The sequence below is a fragment of the Sus scrofa genome, chromosome 8, assembly GCF_054392235.1.
Source record: "Sus scrofa isolate SSC_HxYL_T2T_F1_AM1 chromosome 8, Sscrofa_HxYL_maternal_Yorkshire_Landrace_v2.0, whole genome shotgun sequence".
Classification (NCBI taxonomy): Eukaryota; Metazoa; Chordata; class Mammalia; order Artiodactyla; family Suidae; genus Sus; species Sus scrofa.
In genome coordinates, this window is record NC_139390.1 from 77,910,125 (window position 1) to 77,933,556 (window position 23,432).

The 23,432-nt window shown below is 44.4% G+C and overlaps 1 protein-coding gene and 1 long non-coding RNA gene across 14 annotated transcripts in view; one reads left to right on the plus strand and one right to left on the minus strand.

Annotated features, from left to right (window-relative positions):
- Positions 1-1,848: 1,848 nt before the first annotated feature.
- LOC146400873 (endotoxic shock protective protein U9-ORF-like) lies at positions 1,849-7,399 on the minus strand. Its single transcript, XM_084972520.1, has 5 exons — positions 7,331-7,399; positions 5,742-5,792; positions 5,132-5,179; positions 4,447-4,482; positions 1,849-2,147 (listed from the first exon to the last, which is right to left on the minus strand). The coding sequence occupies exons 1-5, from the start codon at positions 7,382-7,384 to the stop codon at positions 2,016-2,018; spliced, it is 321 nt and encodes a 106-aa protein (XP_084828646.1). The 5' UTR covers positions 7,385-7,399; the 3' UTR covers positions 1,849-2,015.
- Positions 7,400-12,020: 4,621 nt separating this feature from the next.
- Positions 12,021-23,432, plus strand: part of LOC106504694 (uncharacterized) — a 40,523-nt gene continuing 29,111 nt past the window's right edge. For all 13 annotated transcript variants that reach the window (XR_014812740.1, XR_014812739.1, XR_014812737.1 and 10 more), the window contains exon 1: positions 12,021-12,130. This is a non-coding gene — a long non-coding RNA (uncharacterized LOC106504694). The remainder of the gene's footprint in view (positions 12,131-23,432) is intronic.

Here is a 23,432-nt window from a genome sequence, read left to right on the forward strand (position 1 = left end):
GAATTGGAGCTCCTGTTGTGGCCCAGCAGGTTAAGAACCCAAAATCATGTCCAGAAGGATGTAGGTTTGATCCCTGACCTCTCTCAGTGGGTTAGGATTTGGTGTTGCTGGAAGCCGCAGCATAGTCTCAGATGCAGCTTGGATCCTGTGTGGCTGTGGCTATGGTGTAGGCCTGCAGCTGCAGCTCCGATTCGACCCCTAGCCTGGGAACTGCCATAAGCTGCAGGTGTGGCCATAAAAAGGAAAAAGAAAAAAACAACAGAAAACTAGAAAATATTTGGAGACGACCCCTGGGATATTGGGAAGAATAAAACCATGTCATGAAGACAGTGGCTGGAGGACTGGAGTTGATTTGCCAGGAGGAACTCAGGGCTGCTATTTATTTGAAGGCTTAGCATCAAGAAAACATGCCGCATTTATCTGGTGTAACCCCAAAGAGTTGAAGTGGGACCACATCTTAACTCCATACAAAGAATGACTTTTCCAAGATCAAAGTTACCCCAGAAATGGCTGCGGAAGGGCTCTGCGGTGTGGACGGAGGTATTCGGGCAGCTGTCTCCATCCCACCGATGTTCTGCAGGAACAGTGGAGGTTCTGTTTAAACGCAGACACTGCTTCAGCGTGTCCCCAGTGGAGCCTGGTCTCTTGTGCATTTCTTTCCTTCCATCCTTCCTTCCTTTCTTTTCTTTTTTACTTTTCTAGGATCACATCCTGCCTATGGAGGTTCCCAGGCTAGGGGTCTAATCAGAGCTGCAGCTGCCGGCCTACACCACAGCCACAGCAATGCTGGATCCTTAACCCACTGAGCGAGGCCAGGGATCGAACCCTCATCCTCGTGGATACTAGTGGGTTTCTTAACCTGCCGAGCCCTCTTGTGCATGTCTAACAAGCTTCCAGGTGATGTTGGCCCAATGGCCTTTACTGTCCTTTCCAAGTCTGAGGCTTTGGTTTCTATGCAATAGGTGCATGTCCTCCCCTCTGCAGATCCATTCCCTTTGATTTCTAGGTGTAGCCCTGTAGCAACCAGTTGAAAGGAAAGACCTTTGGGAAACTTCCCAAGGGACTACGAGACTGTGGTCATTGTTCTCAATTAAGAGATGCAAAGGTTACCATTCTCTTTCCTGCAAAGTAGACTGAATATTTATAGAGACTGAGAAGAGGTAACAGCTCTAAAACCTTTCTTGTTTTCTTTTCTTTCTTTTTTTTTTTTTTTTTGTCTTTTTGCTTTTTCTAGGGCCGCACCCGTGGCATATGGAGGTTCCCAGGCCAGGGGTCAAATCGGAGCTGTAGCTGCCAGCCTACACCACAGCAACTCGGGATCCGAGCCGCATCTGCAACCTACCCCACAGCTCACGGCAATGCCAGATCCTTAACCCATTGAGCGGGGTCAGGGATCGAACCCACAACCTCATGGTTCCTAGTCGGATTCTTTAACCACTGAGCCACAACAGGAACTCCTCTTGTTCCCTTTTCTTTGCACATCTGTGATTAGGGAGAAACTGCTAACTCTGCCTCCCAAATAAGACAAGGGGAAATTTTAGGTGCATTTCCCCTGAGCTTCATCAAATTTCTGTCCCAGTTAAAAGGGTCAGAATACCATCTCCTCTTGCTGGAAACATCCCAGTGGTCTCTCAAGGGCTTGGATGTCACCTGGAGACAGTCCTGTCACCCACCACCACCCCAGTATCCTCTTGCCCTCTTCCTTTGTCATAGGACCTCTTGATTTTTAGCTACGCCTAGGGCTTCCCAGGAAAAAAGAGATCCTGTTCCCTCGATTCCTTTGCTCGTTTTCCCCATCTCTCTTTAAAGGCTGATAATGATGGGAAATATCATTCCACTTGGGAATATCGTAGTGACAGAAACATTTTTAATGAAGTGCCATTTTAGCCAGGATACAGAAGAGGGTCCCTTGTGGGACACGGAGCAGAGAGCTGCTGTGTTGGATCGTCAGCTGTGGTGTGGATGCGGGGGAAGAAGCTGCCTTTCGCTCTGAAATCCCTGCAGAACTTCATGAATCACGTGTCTCCCCGTCTGTCTGGGGTGAAAGGGCCTGGGGGCCTCGGAGTCAGAGGAGGAGCAATTTCTGTTCTCGGTGGTGACGGCAGCATGGGGGCTCTGGTAGTCGCTCTGTTGATCGGTGGTTTCCACTGATAAAACAAAAATCAGGACCAAAAAAATGCATTTATAAATACTCAATATATAACTATTGCATAGCTACGAATTGTACAATAAAAAATACATTACAGTTTATATAGTTAAGAGGGGAGAATTTTCAACCAATACCATTGTTTTTCTTTCGTTTTATTCATATCACCCTCTAGGTCTCTGTGTGTATGACAGTTAATCGATGAAATTTCAAATGTGTGTATTTGATCTTTAAAAAGAAAATCAAGAGTTCCCGTTGTGGCTCAGCGGAAAGGAATCCGACTAGTATCCATGAGGATGCAGGTTCAATCCCTAGCCCCACTCAGTGGGTTAAGGATCCAGCGTTGCTGTGAGCTGTGGTATAGGTTGCAGATGCGGCTCGGATCTGGCGTTGCTGTGGCTCTGGCGTCGGTTGGGAGCTGCAGCTCCGATTAGACCCCTAGCCTGGGAACCTCCATATGCTGTGGTGTGGCCTAGAAAAGACCAAAAAAAAAAAAAAAAAAAAAAAAAACGAAAAAGGAAAAGGCTGGAAGCTGAGCAGAACTTTTGACAAAAGCCCTCACAGGGCTGGGGGAGAAAAGATCAAATTTAGGAGCTGCCCCAGGAAAGGAGACTTGGGAAATAACTAGGCTTAGGGCTGGAACCCCAAAGACCTCACTCAGGAGAAAGAGCAAACCAGGGCCCTTTGCTCTGATCATCGCCCTCTCCAGAGCAGGCAAGGCGCTCTGTGAGCGTGGAGTTCAGGCCTGCTGACCAAGAGAAATGCAAGGAGATTCTCTCTGGAGGAAACTTCATACAGAACCTCAAGTTGTCTCTACAATGTTCAAAAGAGCCCCGGTCACGGCTCCATCAAAAACAACTCAGCTTAAATGATGCACAGTGGAGGCGGCGGGAGGGAGCGAGACTCAACTGCTAATGAAAAGAAAAAGTAGGTCATAGAAGCAGAGCCTCCGGAGAGCCAGGCAGTGCAGTTATCAGCCACTGACATTAACTATGATTAAAATGCTCAAGGAATTAAAAAATAAGACAGTAACGTTGGCTTCAAATGGACATTTTAGAGCTGAAAAATAGAAGGCAATGGAAAGAAATTATGATTTCTTTTTCTTTTTTATATTGAGGGCCCCACCTATGGCATATGGAAGTTCCCAGGCTCGGGGTCCAGTCGGAGCTACAGCTGCCAGCCTACACCACAGTCAGAGCAACTCGGGATCCAAGCCGTGTCTGCAACCTACGCCACAGCTCATGGCAATGCCAGATCCTTAACCCACTGAGCGAGGCCAGGGATCAAACCTGCGTCCTTATGGATGCCAGTCAGATTTGTTTCTGCTGAGCCACGAGGGGAACTCCAGAAATTATGATTTCTTAAATAATTTCCTCTCACTTTTTTTTTTTTTTTTTGGTCTTTTTGTCTTTTCTAGGCCCACACCTGAGGCACATGGAGGTTCTCAGGCTAGGGGTCTAATTGGAGCTGTAGCCGCTGGCCTATGCCACAGTCACAGCAATGTGGGATCCGAGCCGCGTCTGCAACCTACCCCACAGCTCACGGCAACTTCGGATCCTCAACCCACTGAGAAAGGCCAGGGATCGAACCTGCAACCTCATGGTTCCTAGTTGGATTCGTTAACCACTGTGAGCCATGATGGGAACTCCAGATATTTTTATATATAAACATGTATGTGATTTTAAAATTGAAGTTTCTTAACTATTTTTAGTAAGATACATGTAATGAAAATTGGAGAGGACTTTTGCTTACTAACTGTTTTCGACATTTTCAAGAAATTGTAGGAGTTCCCGTTGTGGATCAGTGATTAACGAATCCGACTAGGAACCATGAGGTTGCGAGTTCGATCCCTGGCCTTGCTCAGTGGGTTAAGGATCTGGTGTTGCCGGGAGCTGTGGTGTAGGTTGCAGACGCGGCTCGGATCCCGAGTTGCTGTGGCTCTGGCGTAGGCTGGTGGCTAGAGCTCTGATCAGACCCCTAACCTGGGAACCTCCATATGCCGTGGGAGCGGACTAAGAAATGGCAAAATAGACAAAAAAAGAAAAAAGAAAAAAAAATTGTAATGCTTTTCAAATTCATGTTTAGTTCTTTCAATTAGCAGTGTTTTAGTGTGTGGAACATTCTTCATTTACAGTTTTATTAAAAATAAGATAGAAATGGGAAATCAGCCAGGATTGTAATGACCAAACTCTCAAACATAATCTAACATTTCCTGTGTCTTGCCCTTTATTTTCCTGAACCTCCATTCTTCTTTCAAGTGTTGATAATGATTTAAAAAAAAATCAAAAATGAAAACTTACACAGGCATTCAAGAATTCATATAACCTCTGAAGGTACTGCAAGGGGGGGAAAAAGAAACAGTTACCTGACATTTAATTGTTAGCAAACTCTTTCAGTTCAAATAGATATTTTTAAAATTCTGGGGCAAAAAAAGAGTCTTCCAAGAAGAAATTGCGAAAATGAAGCTCTGAGAGTAAAGAAGATTAGAATGTAAGGTGGACAGTCGTACAGAAGAGAAGGGAGTTAGGAGTGAGCTGAGCATCTGTATGAAACCTTCCCAGATATGTTCTCTAGGAAAAAACAACCAGAGCTCATAGAAACAGGTCTTGATCTCTGCCTTTCTATTTGGATTCCGGAAGGAAAGGAAGTTGAGAGCCGAGGTGAGGAGCAGAGAGCTGCGTGCTTTGGAAATGCCCTCTGAGCAGACACCTGAGCTTTCAAAAATGCTCCTGGCATCTTCAGGAAAGTGCAAAGCAGCAAGCAATAGACCAACAGGCCACAATCTGCAGATCAAAAATCTAGGCTAAAGATAATTCCTGAAAAATGCTAAAGATGAGTACCGAAAATGAATGTAGCTTTGTCTCTGAGCTTGCTTGGCAAAGAAAACAGATATTTGTCAGCTGAAATAAAGTTTTCTAAAAGGGATTAATACATGCAAGTGGAAGAAGAATTTGGAAATTATAATGGACATAGTAATGAGTTTACCAAGTGATGCGGTAATAGTCTATATGTTTTCATTCTTTGATGGAGCCTCTGAAAAGGAAAGACATAATATTAAGTTGCAAAAACAAAATAGTCTGGTGATTTCTGGGCTCTGGATTATTATTATTTTTTTTTTTTGCTTTTGGAAGTTCCCAGGCTAGGGGTGTAATTGGAGCTGTAGCTGCCGGCCTACACCACAGCCACAGCAACACCAGATCTGAGCTGTGTCTGCCACCTACACCACAGCCCATGGCAACGCTGGATCCCTAACCCACTGAGCAAGCCTATGGATCAAATCCACGTCCTCACAGATACTAGTTGGGTTTATTATCCACTGAGCCGCGACGAGAACTCTTAGATTATTTAATTCAGATTATGCTAAATTTGTAAAAGAGGTTTCTGAACCTAGGTTATCCCCTTATTTGTGAAAGAGAAGGATCTTCCCACCTTAGAGTTTTCATTTTTACCTTTGGAGAAGCTCTTTGATCATACTTTATGTTCCTGAAAAATACTACTACTTGAAAATGTCACATATTTTCTCCCTAAATTGTATCTCCCTAAGGAACAGCAAACATTCCTAATATTTAGGTTAAAAAAAAAAAAAAGCAATTACCATCCAGTTTAAGAAGTAATCATCGCGAATTCCAGAATGATATTCTCGTACCTATGAAAATTAAGAGGCAGCGTATGGAGACCGAGGAAATAGGCAGAATGATAATAATAGAAATTAACCAGGAGATTTAAGACTCTGAGTTCCTGGGAAGCAGGGACTATGTTTTGTTATCTGCGTGATCCTGGCACCGGGCCCACCTCAAGAAAATTTGTTTTTAAAACAAGCAAACAAACCTTGCATATGTTATCATCAGTCACAAACATTTTTAACAGGAAAAAGACTATCTCAAATACAGGCATACCTCGTTTATCGCACTTCACAGATACTACATTTTTTTTTTAAACAAATCGAAGGTTTGTGGCAATCTTGCAACGAGCAAGACTATTGTCCATTTTTCCAGCAGCATTTGCTTGCTTCGTGTCTACGTGTCACATCTTGGTAATTATCACAATATTTCAATGTGTTCATTATTATTGTATTTGTCATGGTGATCTGTGTTCAGTATCTTTATTTTTATTTATTTATTTATTTATTTTGGTCTTTTTGTTTAAGATGGTGCCTATTGTATATGGAGATTCCCAGGCTAGGGGTCAAATCGGAGCCACAGCTGCCAGCCCACACCACAGCCACAGCAAAGGCCAGATCCAAGCCACATCTTCAAACTACACTACAACTCACGGCAACGCCGGATCCTTAACCCACTGAGCGAGGCCAGGGATTGAACCTGCATCCTCATGGATACTAGTCAGGTTCATTTCTGCTGCACCAGGACGGGAACTCCTGTGTTCAGTATCTTTGATGTTACCATTGCGACTTGCTGGAGACACAGGTGGTGATTAGCATTTTTTAGCAATAAAGTAGTTCTAAATAAAAGTGCACATTATTTTTGTAGACATAAGGCTATTGCACACATAGATTATGATAGAGTGTAAAAGGAACTTTTATGTGCACTGGGAAACCAAGAAACTCATGTGACCTGCTTTACTGCAGTATTTGCTTAATTGCTATGGTCTGGAACCAAACTCGCAATGTGTGCAAGGTGTGACTGTGGTTCCCTCAGCCTCCTCACACTCATCTTCATTCACAATAACAAGCTGAACTCTAGTTGCTAAACCTACTATCTCTGGCTTCCGATTGGTGCAGGGCTTCTCCAGAGCAATCAGGGCGCCCTCTGATGGCCACACCCTCAGCCAGTAGTTCCCAGCCTTGGCTGCCCAGAGGAATAATCCCCTGGGGAGCTTCCAAAAATCCTGCTGCTTGGATCCCACCCCAGGCCAATTAAGTCAGACTTTGGTGGGTGGGAGGGACCCAGACATCAGGACTTTTTAAAGTTTCCCCAGCAACTCCAGAGTTCGGCCAAGATTGAAGCCAGAGTGTCCCCACTGCACTTGACTCAAACTTCTTGCTTTTCTGATGGAATCTTTTGAAACAGATCGAAAGAGCTACTTTTAGCTCCAAAGAAACTTAAAATGGAGATTGTGGCTTGGACTCCAATGATCGGTTTTGTTTTGTTTTTTTGAGGGTTAAGTAAAAGTCGAATGCACAAACCAAGGCTGATTTGCAGAAATAGACATTAAAAGGTTACTTACTGGTGTGCAGTGAGCTGAGACCAAAAGGAAAGTGATCAGAAACACCACTTGCATCTTTCAACTCTACCTACAAGTAAAACAAGAGAATTAATTCTTAACTTAGAAAATATGGTTCCCTTTCCTGCTTGTGTAGCATGACACTGGATCAGGCATGTTATTTATTTATTTATTTAGTCTTTTTGCCTTTTCGAGGGCTGCTTCCTGCGGTATATGGAGGTTCCCAGGCTAAGGGTGGAATCGGAGCTATAGCCGCTGGTCTACACCAGAGCCACAGCAATTTGGGATCCGAGCCACATCTGCAACCTATACCACAGCTCAGTGCAACGCCGGATCCTTAACCCACTGAGCAAGGCCAGGGATCAAACCTGAAACCTCATGGTTCCTACTCGGATTCGTTAACCACTGCGCTACAACGGGAACTCCTGGATCAGGCATGTTATTAGGAGCTTGGCTGAAGTCTATGTTTTGGGGAACTCAAGGAATGTATAAATTAGAGATTCTGGAGGCTATGAAACAGTTGGGATATAGATTCTGATTCTCATGCTTTAAGAATGGTGTGTGGTTCTAATTTAAGTTCTACGTTATACACATACACATTGAAGTATAGTATAAAACATCTAATGCTTATTAGGAATATTCCCCCAGTACATTTAAAAGAATATTGCTTTATTCTTTTAACTGCTTGTAAAAACACAGCTTTTAAAATAGTTATCTCATTTGATTCTTACAATGACTTTGATAGGTATATATCATTGGTATAATATCCACTTGAAAGGGAGGGTTTGTCTTATCTAGACTCCTAGTTTATGATGTAGACTCCTAGTTTATGATATCGGATGTGTTAGTGAATTCTTGTAGGTACGTGGTTTTTCTGTTTTCTACTGTATTGTGGCAACTTTTAATCATTTTCATTTTTCACGAAAACAAGAAAAATTCCACAGTGTTGTTAGAACTTTTTTTTTTTTGTCTTTTCAGGGCCGAACCCACAGCATTTGGAGATTCCCAGGCTAGGGGTCTAATCAGAGCTGTAGCCGCCGGCCTGCACCAGAGTCCCAGCAATGCGGGATCAGAGCCGCCTCTGCCACCCACACCACAGCTCATGGCAACGCCAGATCCTTAACCCACTGAGCGAGGCCCAGGGATTGAACCCGCAACCTCATGCTTCCTAGTTGGATTCGTTTCCGCTACGCCACGATGGCAACTCCAGAACATCTTTTAAATGATATACAAAAATGTCCTTTGTGTTGTTTTGAGGGAAAAGAGGAGAGATTAGCAATTATAAAGATAAACATAATTTGTTTTATTTCTCCATAAGCTGAATACTATAATTTTTATTGAGTATTAATTGATTCATTTTTGTAAGAGGTGACACTCGGTAAACATTTATTATAAAAATTCTGCCGTTTGAAATACTTTTTACAAAGAGAGCTAGCAATGTAATTTTAAATCAAGGCAGAAAATAACAACACATATCCAATAATCGTAGATCTGTGAAATGGCCATAAGAGTATAGGTCTTAAGCCAAACTGTCAATGACTGATATATAAAAAAAATCCATCATCAAGGTTAAGCAATATTTGAAATGGGATGAGAGCCTTCAAGAGGAAGACATGAAGACCAAATTTATGTAAATATAATTTCCTACTAGAAAGTTTGCCTTCTTCGTTTTCCCTTCTTGTAACTATTGCTGATCCCTTATTTGTTTTTATATACATTGCTGTAAATATGGAGGGGGACCAGGAATGCAGTTTTGAAGGATGACTTAAAATTCTACTCGTAAAATTTTTGTCACTATAATCAGTTTGTAATTTTTCAGCCACTAACTTTTTTTCTTTTTTTTCTTTTTTTTTTTTTTTGGTCTTTTTGCCTTTTCTAGGCCCACTCCTGCGGCATATGGAGGTTCCCAGGCTAGGGGTCTAATCAGAGCTATAACCACTGGCCTACACCACAGCCACAGCAACTTGGGATCTGAGCCACATCTTCGACCTACACCACAGCTCATGGCAACGCCAGATCCTTAACCCACTGAGTGAGGCCAGATCCTTAACCCACTGGGTGAGGCCAGGGATGGAACCCACAACCTCATGGTTCCTAGTAGGATTCGTTAACCACTGCGCCATGACGGGAACACCTCCAGCCACTATTTTAAATATAACCCAGAATAAACATCAGAGTAACACATTTAAGATAAACATGTGAGTACGTAAGACAATATTTAAAGAATCAAAAATAGACACCATGCCTATAAAAGAATGAAAAGATTATTGTCGAGAAATTCGACTAGATTCTTTAATTCTCAACCTTTCCAGTTATCTGTATCTTTTATAAGAGCATATAATTTATAATGAAAGGATATTTATTACCTTGTACACCGGGAAAAACAATATGTCCAATATCATTAAGATTTCCTCGCAGCCTCGTTGCCAGATGGTCTGGGTAATCGCAAAATATTTATATATGAGGATACTAATGACATGCAGGATCAGCACATGAAAAAAATGAGTTGTCCGGACCCCTCATTTACATAGGAATGGGACGGGGGTTTCCGTGGCTAGGTCAATATCTCCTTCCTTGTGGGGCTGAGACCCTTGTCTCTGATCACAATACATTTTTGTGGTTATTCTTGAGACATGAATGATTCAAGAGACCCAGGGTTTTGCTAATGAACAATGAGGGCAAATCATTGCAACAACTAGAAAAGTACCATAATGTATTAGTTTGTTTGGCAAGGAGATACACCTTGGGAATTTCAGCTTAAAGGCCTTAACATAAATCCACTGAAATATGCATGAATCATGCATTGACAGAGGAAGTCTTGATCTGCCATCTCATTCCCAGAGGAGGTAGACTATGACCTGGGCAAGCAGGTTTGGTGCTCATTCTGCCTGGCCAAGGCCAGCTTACTTCTCCACAGAGAAAACCTCCAGGGCTCTTCTTATCTCAGAGACCAGGTCCCGGCCAACTCAAATTCTTCCTTCTCCAGCAAAAAACTCATTCATCTCTTGTTCCCTGACATTTGACAAGATAAATATTTAGCTCTTTACAGGGAAGTGCTTATACTCTCCACATCTGTTAAGTGTCACTTCTATGGTCCGGGCAGATCAGTCTGCAGTATTTTATTTTTTACCAAAATCTGGCTTATTCAGTCTTGGATAACATCACCTGTGAGACACCAACAGCTCAGCCAAGGCATTACTTTGCCAGGTCCAGTTCCTTTCACAGTATTTTTTTTTTTTTTTCTTTTTTCAATGTGCACTACTTTCCTGGGGTAAAAAAAAATGTAAATTAGTTCTCTGCAAATGTTCTGGTAATTTGAAACTCTAGTGCAAAATGTAATAAAACACAAACTTCACGTCACCTAACAGACCTCTCACCATATTCTAGCTACATAACTATGTGAGTAGTGGAATTGCTCACAGCTCCGAATTCACTGTTTTTCTCTAGTCTGATAAAACAGATTGAGGCCTTTTCTTTCTTTATTATTTATTAATTTATGATTTTAGTTTTTTCTTTTTAGAGCTGCACCTGCCACGTATGGAAGTTTCCAGGCTAGGGGTCAAATTGGAGCTGCAGCTGCTGGCCTACTCCACAGCGACAGCAACACCAGATCTGAGCCACACCTGGGACCTATGCCACAGTTCACAGCAGCAATCCATAACCCACTGAGCAGGGCCGGGGATCGAACCCACATCCTCATGGATACTAGTCGGGTTCTTAACCCACTGAGCCACAACGGGAACTCCCCTAGATTGATTCCTTTTAAAGCAGCACCATTTCTCCTCCTTCATTTAGTCAGGAACAGAGATAATGGATGAGTGAGAAAAATCAAAGAAGCTTCTGGATCCATCCTAATGGGATCTACCCACCACACGGAGCAGCAGCAATCGGGATGGTCTGGGAGCCATAGCAGAACCTTGTTTGTTAATGTATCTGTGTCGCCTACATTGAGGCACTGTTAACTCTTTGCTTTTCAAGAGAGGCAATCAGAAGTTTGGTTCTTTAGGAACAAATTTGAGTGGGTGGACCTCTCCCCTGTCTCAGATTTGGCATCCCAACGGGGTGTGTGCTTTGCTTTGGAGAGTCACAGTCTCAGCACAAGAACTTCATTAGAAGGAGATCAAGCCTGGGATGTGAGATGGAGAGAGCCATTGACATCCAGCAGTGGTTCTCAAGGGACTGAGCATGAACAAGCTATCTTGGATTTTAATTTTTTTTTTTTTTTTTTTGTATTTTTAGGACCCACGGCGTATGGAGGTTCCCAGGCCAGGGGTCTAATCGGAGCTGTAGCTGCCAGCCACAGCCATAGCCACAGCCACAGCCACAGCCAGATCCGAGCTGCGTCTGTGACCTACACCACAGCTCACCACAACCCCAACTCCTTAACCCACGGAGCGAGGGCAGGGATCGAACCTGCAACCTCAGGGTTCCTAGTCGGATTTGTTTCTACTGCACCACGACGGGAACTCCTAAGCTGGCTCAGATTCACCTGGGGGAGATTTAACCCTCCGTAGGGGGCAGAATAATAGTCCTCCCCCAGAACGTCCAGACCCTAATCCCGGGAACCTGAGAACAATGTGTTACCGTCAAAAAGGACTTTGCAGGTGTAATTAGGTTAAGGTCATTGAGATGTTGATTGCATTCTGCATGATCCAGATGGGCCCAATATAATCACCTTAAAGGTAGAAGACGAGGTCCGAGTGAGGTGACGTGAGGAGGTCTCCATCCACCTTCACTGGCTGGGAAGACGGAGGAAGGGGCCGTGAGCTGACGAATGGGGGCGGCTTCTAGAAGCTGGAAAGGGTAAGGAAACAGATTTTCTCCTGGAACCTCCAGAAAGGAAGGCAGCCTTGCTGAGACCTGTGTGGGATTTCTGCCCTCCTGAGCAGTAAGAGAATAAATTCATGTTGTTTTAAGCCACTAGGTTGGTGGTAACTTACAACAGTGGGAGTAGGAAATAAATATTCCACCTCTAAGTTCTGGGACCCCCATCCTGGGTGATTCTGATTCAGCAGGTTTTCCAAAGCTGGTATTTGTCCAGGCGTGGAGAACCCTGCTTAGAATATGGCTTTCAATCCATTTAGGAGAAGTCTTTAAAATGCTTTATTGATAAAAAGGGTGTTTTTTTTGAGTTCCCATTGTGGCTCAGTGGTTAACAAATCCGACAAGTATCCATGAGGTTACAGGTTTGATCCCTGGCCTCGCTCAGTGGGTTAAGGATCTGGCGTTGCTGTGAGTTGTGGTGTAGGTCACAGATGTGGCTTGGATCTGGCGTGGCTGTGGCTGTGGCTGGCGGCTGCAGCTCCAGTTGGACCCCTAGCCTGGGAACCTCCATATGCCTTGAATGCAGCACCCCCCCAAAAAAAAGATGAAAAAAAAAAAGTGTTTTTGTAGCTTTTGTCTTTGGAGAACTCATTTTTCTATAGCATGTCCAAACAGTACTTCTGTGATAGAGGAGAGTGGTGACAAAGTGACCTGGAAACCCACAAATCAGGTTTTAAGCCATACTCCTTTTAAGCAAATTTGGCAAAATTTGTTATCATTTGGCCAGTTTCTGCTGTACTTGAGATCTGCTTCATGGAACAGTTAATTCCAAACTTTTCTCGCACATGAAGAGATGAATTTTTGGAATTCTCTGTTCTAGTGACAACACGTCTTCCTCGACCCTCTCCCTTTGGGCTGGGTCAGCAGGCCATGGCTCCCCCCATGCCAGCGGCCTTGGTTCTGTGCCCAGGAGAAAATCCTCCTCACTGGTGGGGTAAACCCGCTCACCTGACTACAGCTTCACTCCTGCTTTGCTCAGACCCAAGTGTTGACATTTCGTCATTAAAAACCTTGGAATCTTATGTTTTACAGTGACCCTAACTCCAGCCTCTTGTTAAAATTTTTGCTCTGATTCAGGTCTGAACAAATCGAAACAAACCTCTAGGGTAGAGGTTTTTGACACGGCCACTTGTGAGACTCCCTTTGGCTGAGGCGTCCGGGGGACCGTGTGGGATCTCAGTTCCCAGCCCAGGAATGAACACGGGCCACAGCGTCCTAACCCCCAGATCACCAGGGATCTCCCTAGACTTTTGAAGAAGAATTGTTGACTTTCTGATTGCATGGAAGGGCGGGGGGCAGCACGCAGGTGTCACCATCTTTTAAAAACCTTGCCTCCCCAGATAATTCTAATTGTGGAGAACCACGTTCAAAGGTACTTGAAGTTCCCGTTGTGGCTGAGCGGTAATGAGTCCAGCTGGTGTCCATGAGGATATGGGTTTGATCCCTGGCCTTGCTCAGCGGTTTAAGGATTCGGCGTTGCAGGACAGGCAGCCCAGTGTTCAAGTCTATTTATTTATTTATGCATGCTTTTTAGGGCCACATCTGTAGCATATAGAAGTTCCCAGGTTAGGGGTCAAATTGGAGTTGTAGTTGCTGGCCTGCACCACAGCAACGCCAGGTCCGGGCCATGTCTGCGACCTACACCATAGCTCACAGCAACACTGGATCCTTGACCCACTGAGTGAGGCCAGGGATCGAACCCTCAACCCCATGGTCCCTAGTCAGATTCGTTTCCCCTGCGCCATGATGGGAACCCCTGAAAGCGCCTTTTTAAAAAAACTTTTAAATTGTAAGATGTACCTAGCATAAAATCAAGCATTTTAACCATTTAAAGTACAGTTCAGTGGCATTAGTTACGTTCACATTGTTGTCAGACCTAACCATTCATCTCCAGAACTTTTTCATCCTCCCACACGGAAACTCGTACCCTGACTGGGCTGTAAAACAAGGTCTTGAGGTGAATTCACATGCACATAAAACGTAAGAAGCTCTGGTCTGGGGCACTTCCGGCACTAGATCCTGTGTTAAATTTAATCATAGTTTACTATGCAGTGGACAGTATGCTAAGCATTCTTGCTCACTTGTTTCATCTCATTTAATCCTCCCAGCAACCTTCTGGGTAGGTGCTATCACGAACCCCACTTGACAGATGGGGAAGCAGTTCTGTAATCAGTTTGCACTGTGGGTATCACTTAGCATCTGCGATTCTGGAGTATAGGCTTTCCTGCCTCTGCATGTCCCTCTGTGCCCAGAAAGAGCCCACCTGCGTGCTTGCACCTGAGGACATGTATTGAGGGAGAAAGATGCCCAGATGTGTCGAGGGAAAAAGTACAATCAGATCCCACTGCAAGTAAATCCTGATTTCCGTGGTTTTCCACAATTCAGGCATCTAGTAAAGAGACAGAGAATCTGAGATTGGACTTTCAGAGCCTTATTTTTTGTTTCTCCAGAAACTTTGTTCTTTTTTTTTTTTTTTTTTTTTTTTTTGTCTTTTTGCCTTTTCTTGGGCTGCTCCCGCTGCATATAGAGGTTCCCAGGCTAGGGGTCGAATCGGAGCTGTAGCCACTGGCCTACGCCAGAGCCACAGCAACGCGGGATCCGAGCCGAGTCTGTGACCTACACCACAGCTCACGGCAACGCCGGATCGTTAACCCACTGAGCAAGGGCAGGGACCGAACCCACAACCTCATGGTTCCTAGTTGGACTCGTTAACCACTGCGCCACGACAGGAACTCTGAAACTTTGTTCTTAACCAAGATTTTCTTTCCTTTTTTAAGCATTTCAACTCATCCTATCTCACTCTTTCAGAACCTTCTGGAACAAGCCAGAAGGTCGTACAGGAAGTGCCTTTGGGGGATTCTGCGCTGGGTAGAGTGGGGTGGCCAGGCTCACTGCTCTCTTCCCTGTCACCGTGTGGTTTCAGGGCTCAGCATGACTCAGGGGAACACACCCCGGAAGGCCTGACTTGGAAGGTGACTCAGGACCCCTGACCAGTCTCCCTTGTTCACACGGACATTTACAAAACCCCAAACCTTTTATAATTAGATGAGATAAATCTCCTATAAGGAAGAAAAACACAAGGGAAAGTTCCATGGAAAACACCTGAAATTGCCTGACTCTTGTTAACAACTGGGAAGTCAGGTGTGGCCATTTGGCCATAATAGGTGCACAGCTGGACAAGGCCTTGTCCTTCCAGAGACTGAGCACCTTGAGGGCATCTCTAGTCATTAAAAGGTGCTTGAGGAGTTCCCACTGTGGCTCAGTGGGTTAAGAACCTGACATAGTGTCCGTGAGGATGCAGGTTTGATTCCTGGTCTCACTCAGTGGGTGAAGGATCCAGTGTTGCCACGAGCTGTGGCGGAGGCCAGCAGGTGAAGCTCCAAGTCGACCCCTCGCCTGGGACCTTCCATGTGCCGCAGATGCAGCCGGAAAACGAAAAAGTTCCTTGAAAATTACGCAAACCAAGACCCAAGCTTCTTAAAGATTACTCAGAATGACTTACTGGTCAAAGATCAATTAGACGAATGGGTCTCAACTTTGGCCGCTTAGTGGAATCAATCACTTTTGAAGTTCTTAAAAAAAAAAAAAAATCCTAGGAGTTCCCTGGTGGCCTAGCAGTTAGGGATTCTGCATTGTCACGGCTGTGGCTAAAGTTTGATCCCAGGCTCTGGAACTTCTGCATGCTGAGGGCAGGGGGCAGCCCTCACCCCCCAAAAAAATCCCTATGCGAAGACCCACACCTAGAGATTTTGACTTAATTGGTCTGGGGTGATCCCTAGGCATTGATAGTTTTAATGTACATCCAGGGTTGAGAAATAGAGCTAAAGGAAGGCTAGCTGTCCCATCATTTTTGTATTCTCAGTGCTTAGCACGTTATAAATGTTTAAGGAACATGGGTGTGAATAAATGAACTAGTGTTATCACATAAACTACTATTAGCACTCGGACAGGCAGGGATTTCAAAAGATGCTTCTATATGGTCCTCTCGTTTAAAATCCATGACTCCCCTGGAAAATACTGTGCAGTGTGATGCCCTTTACAGATGAGAAAACTGACGCTTAATGAGATGGGGTGATTTCCCCTCCCAAATCCCACAAACACCGATAAGGAACCGTTTATTTCACTCTTGGCCACTCGGAAATTTAACGACTGCTGTGATTCTCTCTGACTCGAGTTCTGTCCTGAGAAGGTTTCTGTGATGGTTGTGCTTTGGCCAGTATGTTATTTATTCCTCCCACCCTGCCGCTGATGTCTTAATTTTAAACGATGCTTATAGAAACATTCAAGCACAAAAAAATAAAAAGAGTAGTATAGTTAGCTCATGTAATCATCATCCAGCTTCCACAATGAGCAGCTCAGGGCCAGTGTGATTTCACACACTGCCCCTCTATCTTGAAACGATTCCCAGTAAACATTTCAGTATATTCCTCTAAGGACTTAAAAACAAAATAACCTCAATATCATTATCATGCCTAAGCAGTTAACAGTAATACCTTAATATCATCAAATCCCCAGTCTGTATTCATACATATCTAATTATCTTTTTTTTTTTTTCCAACAGTTTCTTTGATCCAAATAAGTTCTGTATGTTGTAGTTGCTTGATAGGGCTCTTAAGCCTTTCCTAAAATTTTTATTTTTATTTTTATTAAAGCATAGTTGATTTACAAGGTTGTGCCAACTTCTGCTGTATAGCAGTGACCCAGTCATATGTGTATAATACATATACATACATGGTTTTTCTCCTGCTTTGTTCTTAAGCCTTTTTTTTTTTTTTTTTTTTTTGGTCTTTTAGGGCCACACCCATGACATATAGAGGTTCCCAGGCTAGAGTTCAACTCAGAGCTGTGGCTCCAGCCTCCATCACAGCCACAGCCACACAGGATCTTCAACCCGCTGAGCGAGGCTAGGGATCAAATCTACATCTTCAGAGATACTCAATCAGATTCGTTTCTGCTGAGCCACGATGGGAACTCCCTTTTTTTTTTTTTTTTTTTTTTTTTTTTGTCTTTTGTCTTTTTGTTGTTGTTGTTGCTATTTCTTGGGCCGCTCCCGCGGCATATGGAGATTCCCAGGCTAGGGGTTGAATCGGAGCTGTAGCCACCGGCCTACGCCAGAGCCACAGCAACGCGGGATCCGAGCCGCGTCTGCAACCTACACCACAGCTCACGGCAACGCCGGATCGTTAACCCACTGAGCAAGGCCAGGGACCGAACCCGCAACCTCATGGTTCCTAGTCGGATTCGTTAACCACTGCGCCACGACGGGAACTCCGGGAACTCCCTTCTTAAGCCTCTTTTAATCTGAGGGATTCCCCTTCATCTCTTATTTGTCTCCTTGTCATTCATTTGTTGAAGAACCCAGGTCATTTGTCGTGTGGATCCCAAGTCTGGGTTTTATTGACTGTCACCTCCTTTTGTCATTGAACACACTCCTCTGGGCTCTGTAGCACCTAGTACTTAATAGGGAGATCCAGAAGTTTGATCAGATTTGGGCTGGATTCTGCCCTCTGCCCCAAACTCCCTCCTAGATGCTGGAAAGATTTTGCCTAAAGGTAGAAATTCTGGAAGGAAAATCGTGGGTCCAGGCTTGACAGCTAATACACGTAAACTCATGGCCTGGAGGTAAGGCGTGACCCTGCCTGCAATGTGCCCAGCTGCTGCCCAGAGGACCCCTCTGCCAACTCAGGATCCAGAGTCAGCCTGGCTGTTGGTGAAACAGCCTCTGTCCACTGGTGCTGAATACAAACTTGGAGACAGAGTTTAGGGTGAAGGAGAAAAACATAGCTTTATTGCTTTGCCAGGCAAAGGGGGACCACAGCAGGCTAATGCCTTAAAAACTGTGCCTACCCCACCCCCCAATTGGGAAGAATTGTGAGGAGTTTTATAGTAAAAAGGAGAAAAACAGGGTTTCAGATAGGAGTCAGGATTGGGACAAACATGCATTCTTCTTTCTTTGGGGGCATCTTAGTCATCAAAGCTGGAGTCAGGTGATCTTGGCATGATTATGATGGTGTTCTTCTGGATTCTTGCCTAGAATAACTACTTGCAAAAAGGGCATATGGATCAGGGATTAGAACAACTAGGAAAGTTCCTGAAAAAATCATGGGCTAACAATCTTTAACCCACAGGCAATTATACTCAAGGTTCCCATCTTTAGTTTATGGGTGGTTGTGTTTCGGGTGCAATTAAGCCAGGTAGAAGGACAAAGAAGGACTCTCAGCTGTTCAGTTTTCAAGTATTCATTTCTAAAAGAAGCATAAGAAATCTAACTTTTCTTTTAGGTGTATAAGATGCCTACCTCATTATGTGTATTTCTTGAGGGGGACCCAGGACTGTGCCCCAAAGCTGTGCTATTGATGCTTGACTCTTCCTCCCTGATCTCTGGATCCCCTTCCTTCCCTGATCAGCAACTGTCTGAATCTGCCCTTTGGATCTCAGGGAAGGTCATGGAGGCTGAATGAGGCCCATTTTCCAAAAACAAGGAATGGGGGACACAAAAGCCTTTTGTGCCCAGGAGCCCCCAGGGCCCTGCTCAGTTACACAGTCTCCTGCCTCCACCTCTCTGTGTTTGCACCGCTCCCTTCCTGATTCCCACCACCTGGCACAGGAATTCTCTGGGGACTTTTCCAGAACTCGGAAATCTGTGTTTTCCCGAGAACAGATAACATGTAGCAAGTTGGTGATGAGGGATCAGGATTTTCTAGCAGCAGCAGTTATGATGCAGAGTATTGGCCGAGAGTGACCTCTAGTGGCTCTCAAAGTAATTTACTTTAATGCCTTAGATTGTCAATGTCGAGAGTTACCTATTGCTGGATAACCAATCACCCCAAAAGTTAGTGATTTAAACAACAATAGCTAGGTTATTTCTCAAGTCTGGGTTAACTGGGCTCAGCTGGGTGATTTTTTCCACTCCATGTGTTATCTGCGGTGGCTGCCATTGGCTGAGCTGAAACATTTAGCAAACCTGTGTTCAATCGTAGGTGTGTTTCTGGTGGTCTTTGGTATTGACAACACAAAAAAATCTATTGATAGGGTTTCAAATTCCCCATTTTTACTAACCTTTAAGAACTATGGCTCAGTGGTAACGAACCTGACTAGTATCCATGAGGATGCAGGTTCAATCCCTGCCTTTGATCAGTGGGTTAAGGATCTGGATCCCCATTGCCGTGAGCTGAGGCGTAGGTCACAGACAAAGCTCAGATCCCGTGTTGCTGTGGCTGTGTAGGCTGGCAGCTGTAGCTGGGCAACTTCCATATGCAGCAGGTGTGGCCCTAAAAAGACAAAAACTACCACCATTTGTTAAGTTTTGGTATAGCAATAAAGAAGAATAGCCACAATTATCTGAAAAAGCTATTAAAATACACCATCCTTTTTCTATGTCTGTGTGAGGCTGGATTTTTAAAAAATATATCAGCCCACAAAATGTATAATGGCAGATACATTTATTTACCATCAATTTTGTTTTGATAATGCACTGTGGTTAAGCAGGGTGTCGCCCCTGAGGGAAGCTGGGTAGTAGAATCTCTCTGCATTATCTTTCAACTTCATGTGAGTTGCAAGATAAAAAATATTAACATAATCATAGTTTTTATTTAAAAACAGTTTATAAGCATCTGAAATATCCCTCATGTTAACATAAGCATAGTTTTTATTTAAAAACAATTTATAAGCATCTGAAATATCTCATATTAACATAATAAGCATAGTTTTAACTTTAAAATAATTTATACACATCTGAAATATCTCCGTGTCAGTTTCTAATACAGAAAACATCAACAGCTGCCACCCACATTCACAAAAGCTCTCCGGGACCTTCAATAATTGTTAACAGCATAAGAGGATCTTGTGATCAAGAACTTCGGGAATCACTGCAATAAAAGGGAGAAAGTGGGGACGCACATGAGAAATACTGTGGCGTAGGTGAGAAAAGTGGCAACGGAGGAGTAAGAAGGGTCCTATTCTGGATGTTTTGAAGATAGAGTCAAGATTTGCTGAAGGATCGGTTGTGGGAAACAAGAAAAAGGGGTTTTTGGCTGTTTTGCATATGGAAACTAGTGGAATGAAACTGACACTGCATCAGATAGGAACGATCATAAGAGGAATAGATTCAGGAGGGAAATGTAAGGCGCTTATTTTGGAAAGGTTAAGTTTTTTTTGTTTTTTTTTTTTTGTTTTGTCTTTTTGTCATTTCTTGGGCCGCTCCCACAGCATATGGAGGTTCCCAGGCTAGGGGTCGAATCGGAGCTGTAGCCACCAGCCTATGCCAGAGCCACAGCAACGCAGAATCCGAGCCACATCTGCAACCTATACCACAGCTCAGTGCAATGCCGGATCCTTAACCCACTGAGCAAGGCCAGGGATCAAACCCGCAACCTCATGGTTCCTAGTCAGATTTGTTAACCACTGCACCACAACGGAAACTCCTGGAAAGGTTAGGTTTTGATTTGCCCATTAAATATCCAAGTGGAGAAGTGTATGTGTTTAATCTGATTACATCAGTCTTTCTTGGGTCTGTTAATAATACTATCTGGGGGCGTTTGGCAGTTTCTTCACTAAATCTTAAAATATTAGGTTCCTGAATTGGCCTCTAATATTTACAGTTAGACTAGTGCAAATAGCAGTTAATGTCTTGCTGAATAATCACCCTTCGCTATGGAAGGGAAATCAGTTAGCTAAGCAGTATTGGAGCCTGGCTGCACCTTAGAATCACCAGGGGAGCATTTAAAACCTTCCGACAGCATGGCCTCTTATTCCGAGATTTTTATTTAATTGATCTGGAGTGGGGCCACAGGCAGCCTACGTTTTAAAAGTTCCCCAGATGATTTTCATGAGCAGTTAAGGCGAAATCACTGGATTAGAGGCATGATGTGGCTGTTTCTTCCACAATTTAAAGTTCCTCTGATTTATTTTTTCCCTTGTATGTATTTGTTTTTTGGCCATAGCATGCAGCTGTTTGATGTGGGATGTCAGTTCCCGGGCCAGGGAATGAACCTAGGCCACAGTGGTGAAAGTGCTGAGTCCTAACCATTAGACCACCAGGGAACTCCCTAAAGTTCCTTCTAAATGAGGGAGTTCCTGTTGTGGCTTAGCAGTTAACGAAACTGATGAACACCCAGGAGGATGAGGATGACTCTGAGGCTTCAGAATAACTCAGGAGAGTTAGAGTCCCGGGGCTTTACTCTGTACAGGAATATGCTGTGAAGAGCGGCCTATGAAGGCCGACGGCCTCTCCAACCCAAGGTAAGGGGGGCGCTTACACGGGCCAAAGTCACAGAACCTCACAAGGGAAAATGAGGGGGATCAGTTTAAACAAGTCCTTGGCTTGTCAGTTCAAGGTTGGTGGGTTGTAGTGGAGCTTGGAGGTTGAGGGCTGAGCTCAGAGTGCGTTGTTTTGTTTTGTTTTTTGTCTTTTTGCCTTTTCTTGGGCCGCTCCCATGGCATATGGAGGTTCCCAGGCTAGGGGTCAAATCGGAGCTGTAGCCACCAGCCTACACCAGAGCCACAGCAATGCAGGATCCGTGCCGCATCTTCGACCTACACCACAGCTCAGGGCAACGCCGGATCCTTAACCCACTGAGCAAGGCCAGGGATTGAACCCGTAACCTCGTGGTTCCTAGTCGGATTTGTTAACCACTGTGCCATGACGGGAACTCCCCAGAGTTCTTTCTTGAGTCTAGATTGCAGAGTCACAGATTCGTATCTGCTGTCCTGCTCACTATGACCAGGGTTCGGCCAGGTGGTGCTCTGCCGCCTTCCTCCGGGCCCTCGCTCTTGGCTGTCTTACACCTTCAGGCTCTTGTTCTATTTGCACACTCCAGGCTCAGAGAAAATGTCCTTTCTCAACGTAATTAATAGGGGGTTAGCTTTAAATTTTTTCTTTTTTTGTCTTTTTAGTGCCACACCCGTAGCATGAGGAGGTTCCTAGGCTAGGGGTCCAATTAGAGCTACAGCTGCCAGCCTACACCACAGCCACAGCAACCACGCAGGATCCAGGATGCATCTGTGACCTACACCACAGCTCACAGCAACACTGGATCCTTAAGTCACTGAGCGAGGCCAGGAATCGGACCCGAAACCTCATGGTTCCTAGTCAGATTCGTTAACCACTGAGCACAGGAATTCCTCACATACTTTATTTGAGCTGTTTTCACAAGATATGTCAGACATATATAATTGCGAGTTCATTGGTATACTTGCTCTCCCAGTTAATAAGTCAGGCCAGGTACATGCATGGATCATGTGTAAACTAAAATCCCTGAACTTGTCTCTGGATTGTATTCACTAATGGAAATCCAGACTTTTCTGGAGTAGTTTTCCAGGAAGCAAGATGTGTTCATTTTCTATGCTGTGAAACAAATGATTACAAACTCATGGGCTTAAAACAACACATTTATTTTTATTTTATTATTATTTTCAAAATTTTTTATTTTTTGTCTTTTTTTGCCATTTCTTGGGCCACTCCCATGGCACATGGAGGTTCCCAGGCTAGGGGTCGAATCAGAGCTGTAGCCATAGGCCGACGCCAGAGCCACAGCAACGCGGGATCCGAGCCGCATCTTCGACCTACACCACAGCTCACAGCAACGCCGGATCCTTAACCCACTGAGTGAGGCCAGGGATTGAACCTGCAACCTCATGGTTCCTAGTTGGATTCATTAACCACTGCACCACGACGGGAACTCCTAAAACAACACATTTATTATCTCACAGTTTTTGTGGGTCAGGAGTCTGGACACAGCTTCATGGGATCCTCAGCTCGGGGTCTCACCAGCCCGCAGTCAAGGTGTTGGCCAGGCTGCATTCTCACCTGGAGGCTCAACTACACCTGCAAGATTCTGCTTCCAGAATAATTCAGGTTGTTTGCAACATTTATTTCCTTGGACGTTCTCATCGTGGCTCAGTGATAACGAACCCTGACTACTATCCATTAGGATGTGGGTTCCATCCCTAGCTTTGCTCAGTGGGTTAAGGATCATGCATTGCTGCAAGTTCAGACCTGGTGTTGCCATGGCTGTGGTGTAAGCCAGCAGCTGCCGCTCCGATTAGAACCCCATCCTGGGACCTTCCATACACTGAAGGTGCAACCCTAAAAAAAATGTATTTCCTTGGATAGCTGGAGGCCCTGGCCTTTTGGAGCCATCAGCTGGGAGCTGTCTGCAGGTCCTACAGGTCATCCAAATTTCCTTGCTGTGTGGGTTTTCTCTACATGGCTGCTTGTTTCCTCAGACCAACAAAGAATCGCCTGCTCTATGCTGCTGACACGGCATGTTATATCATGTGA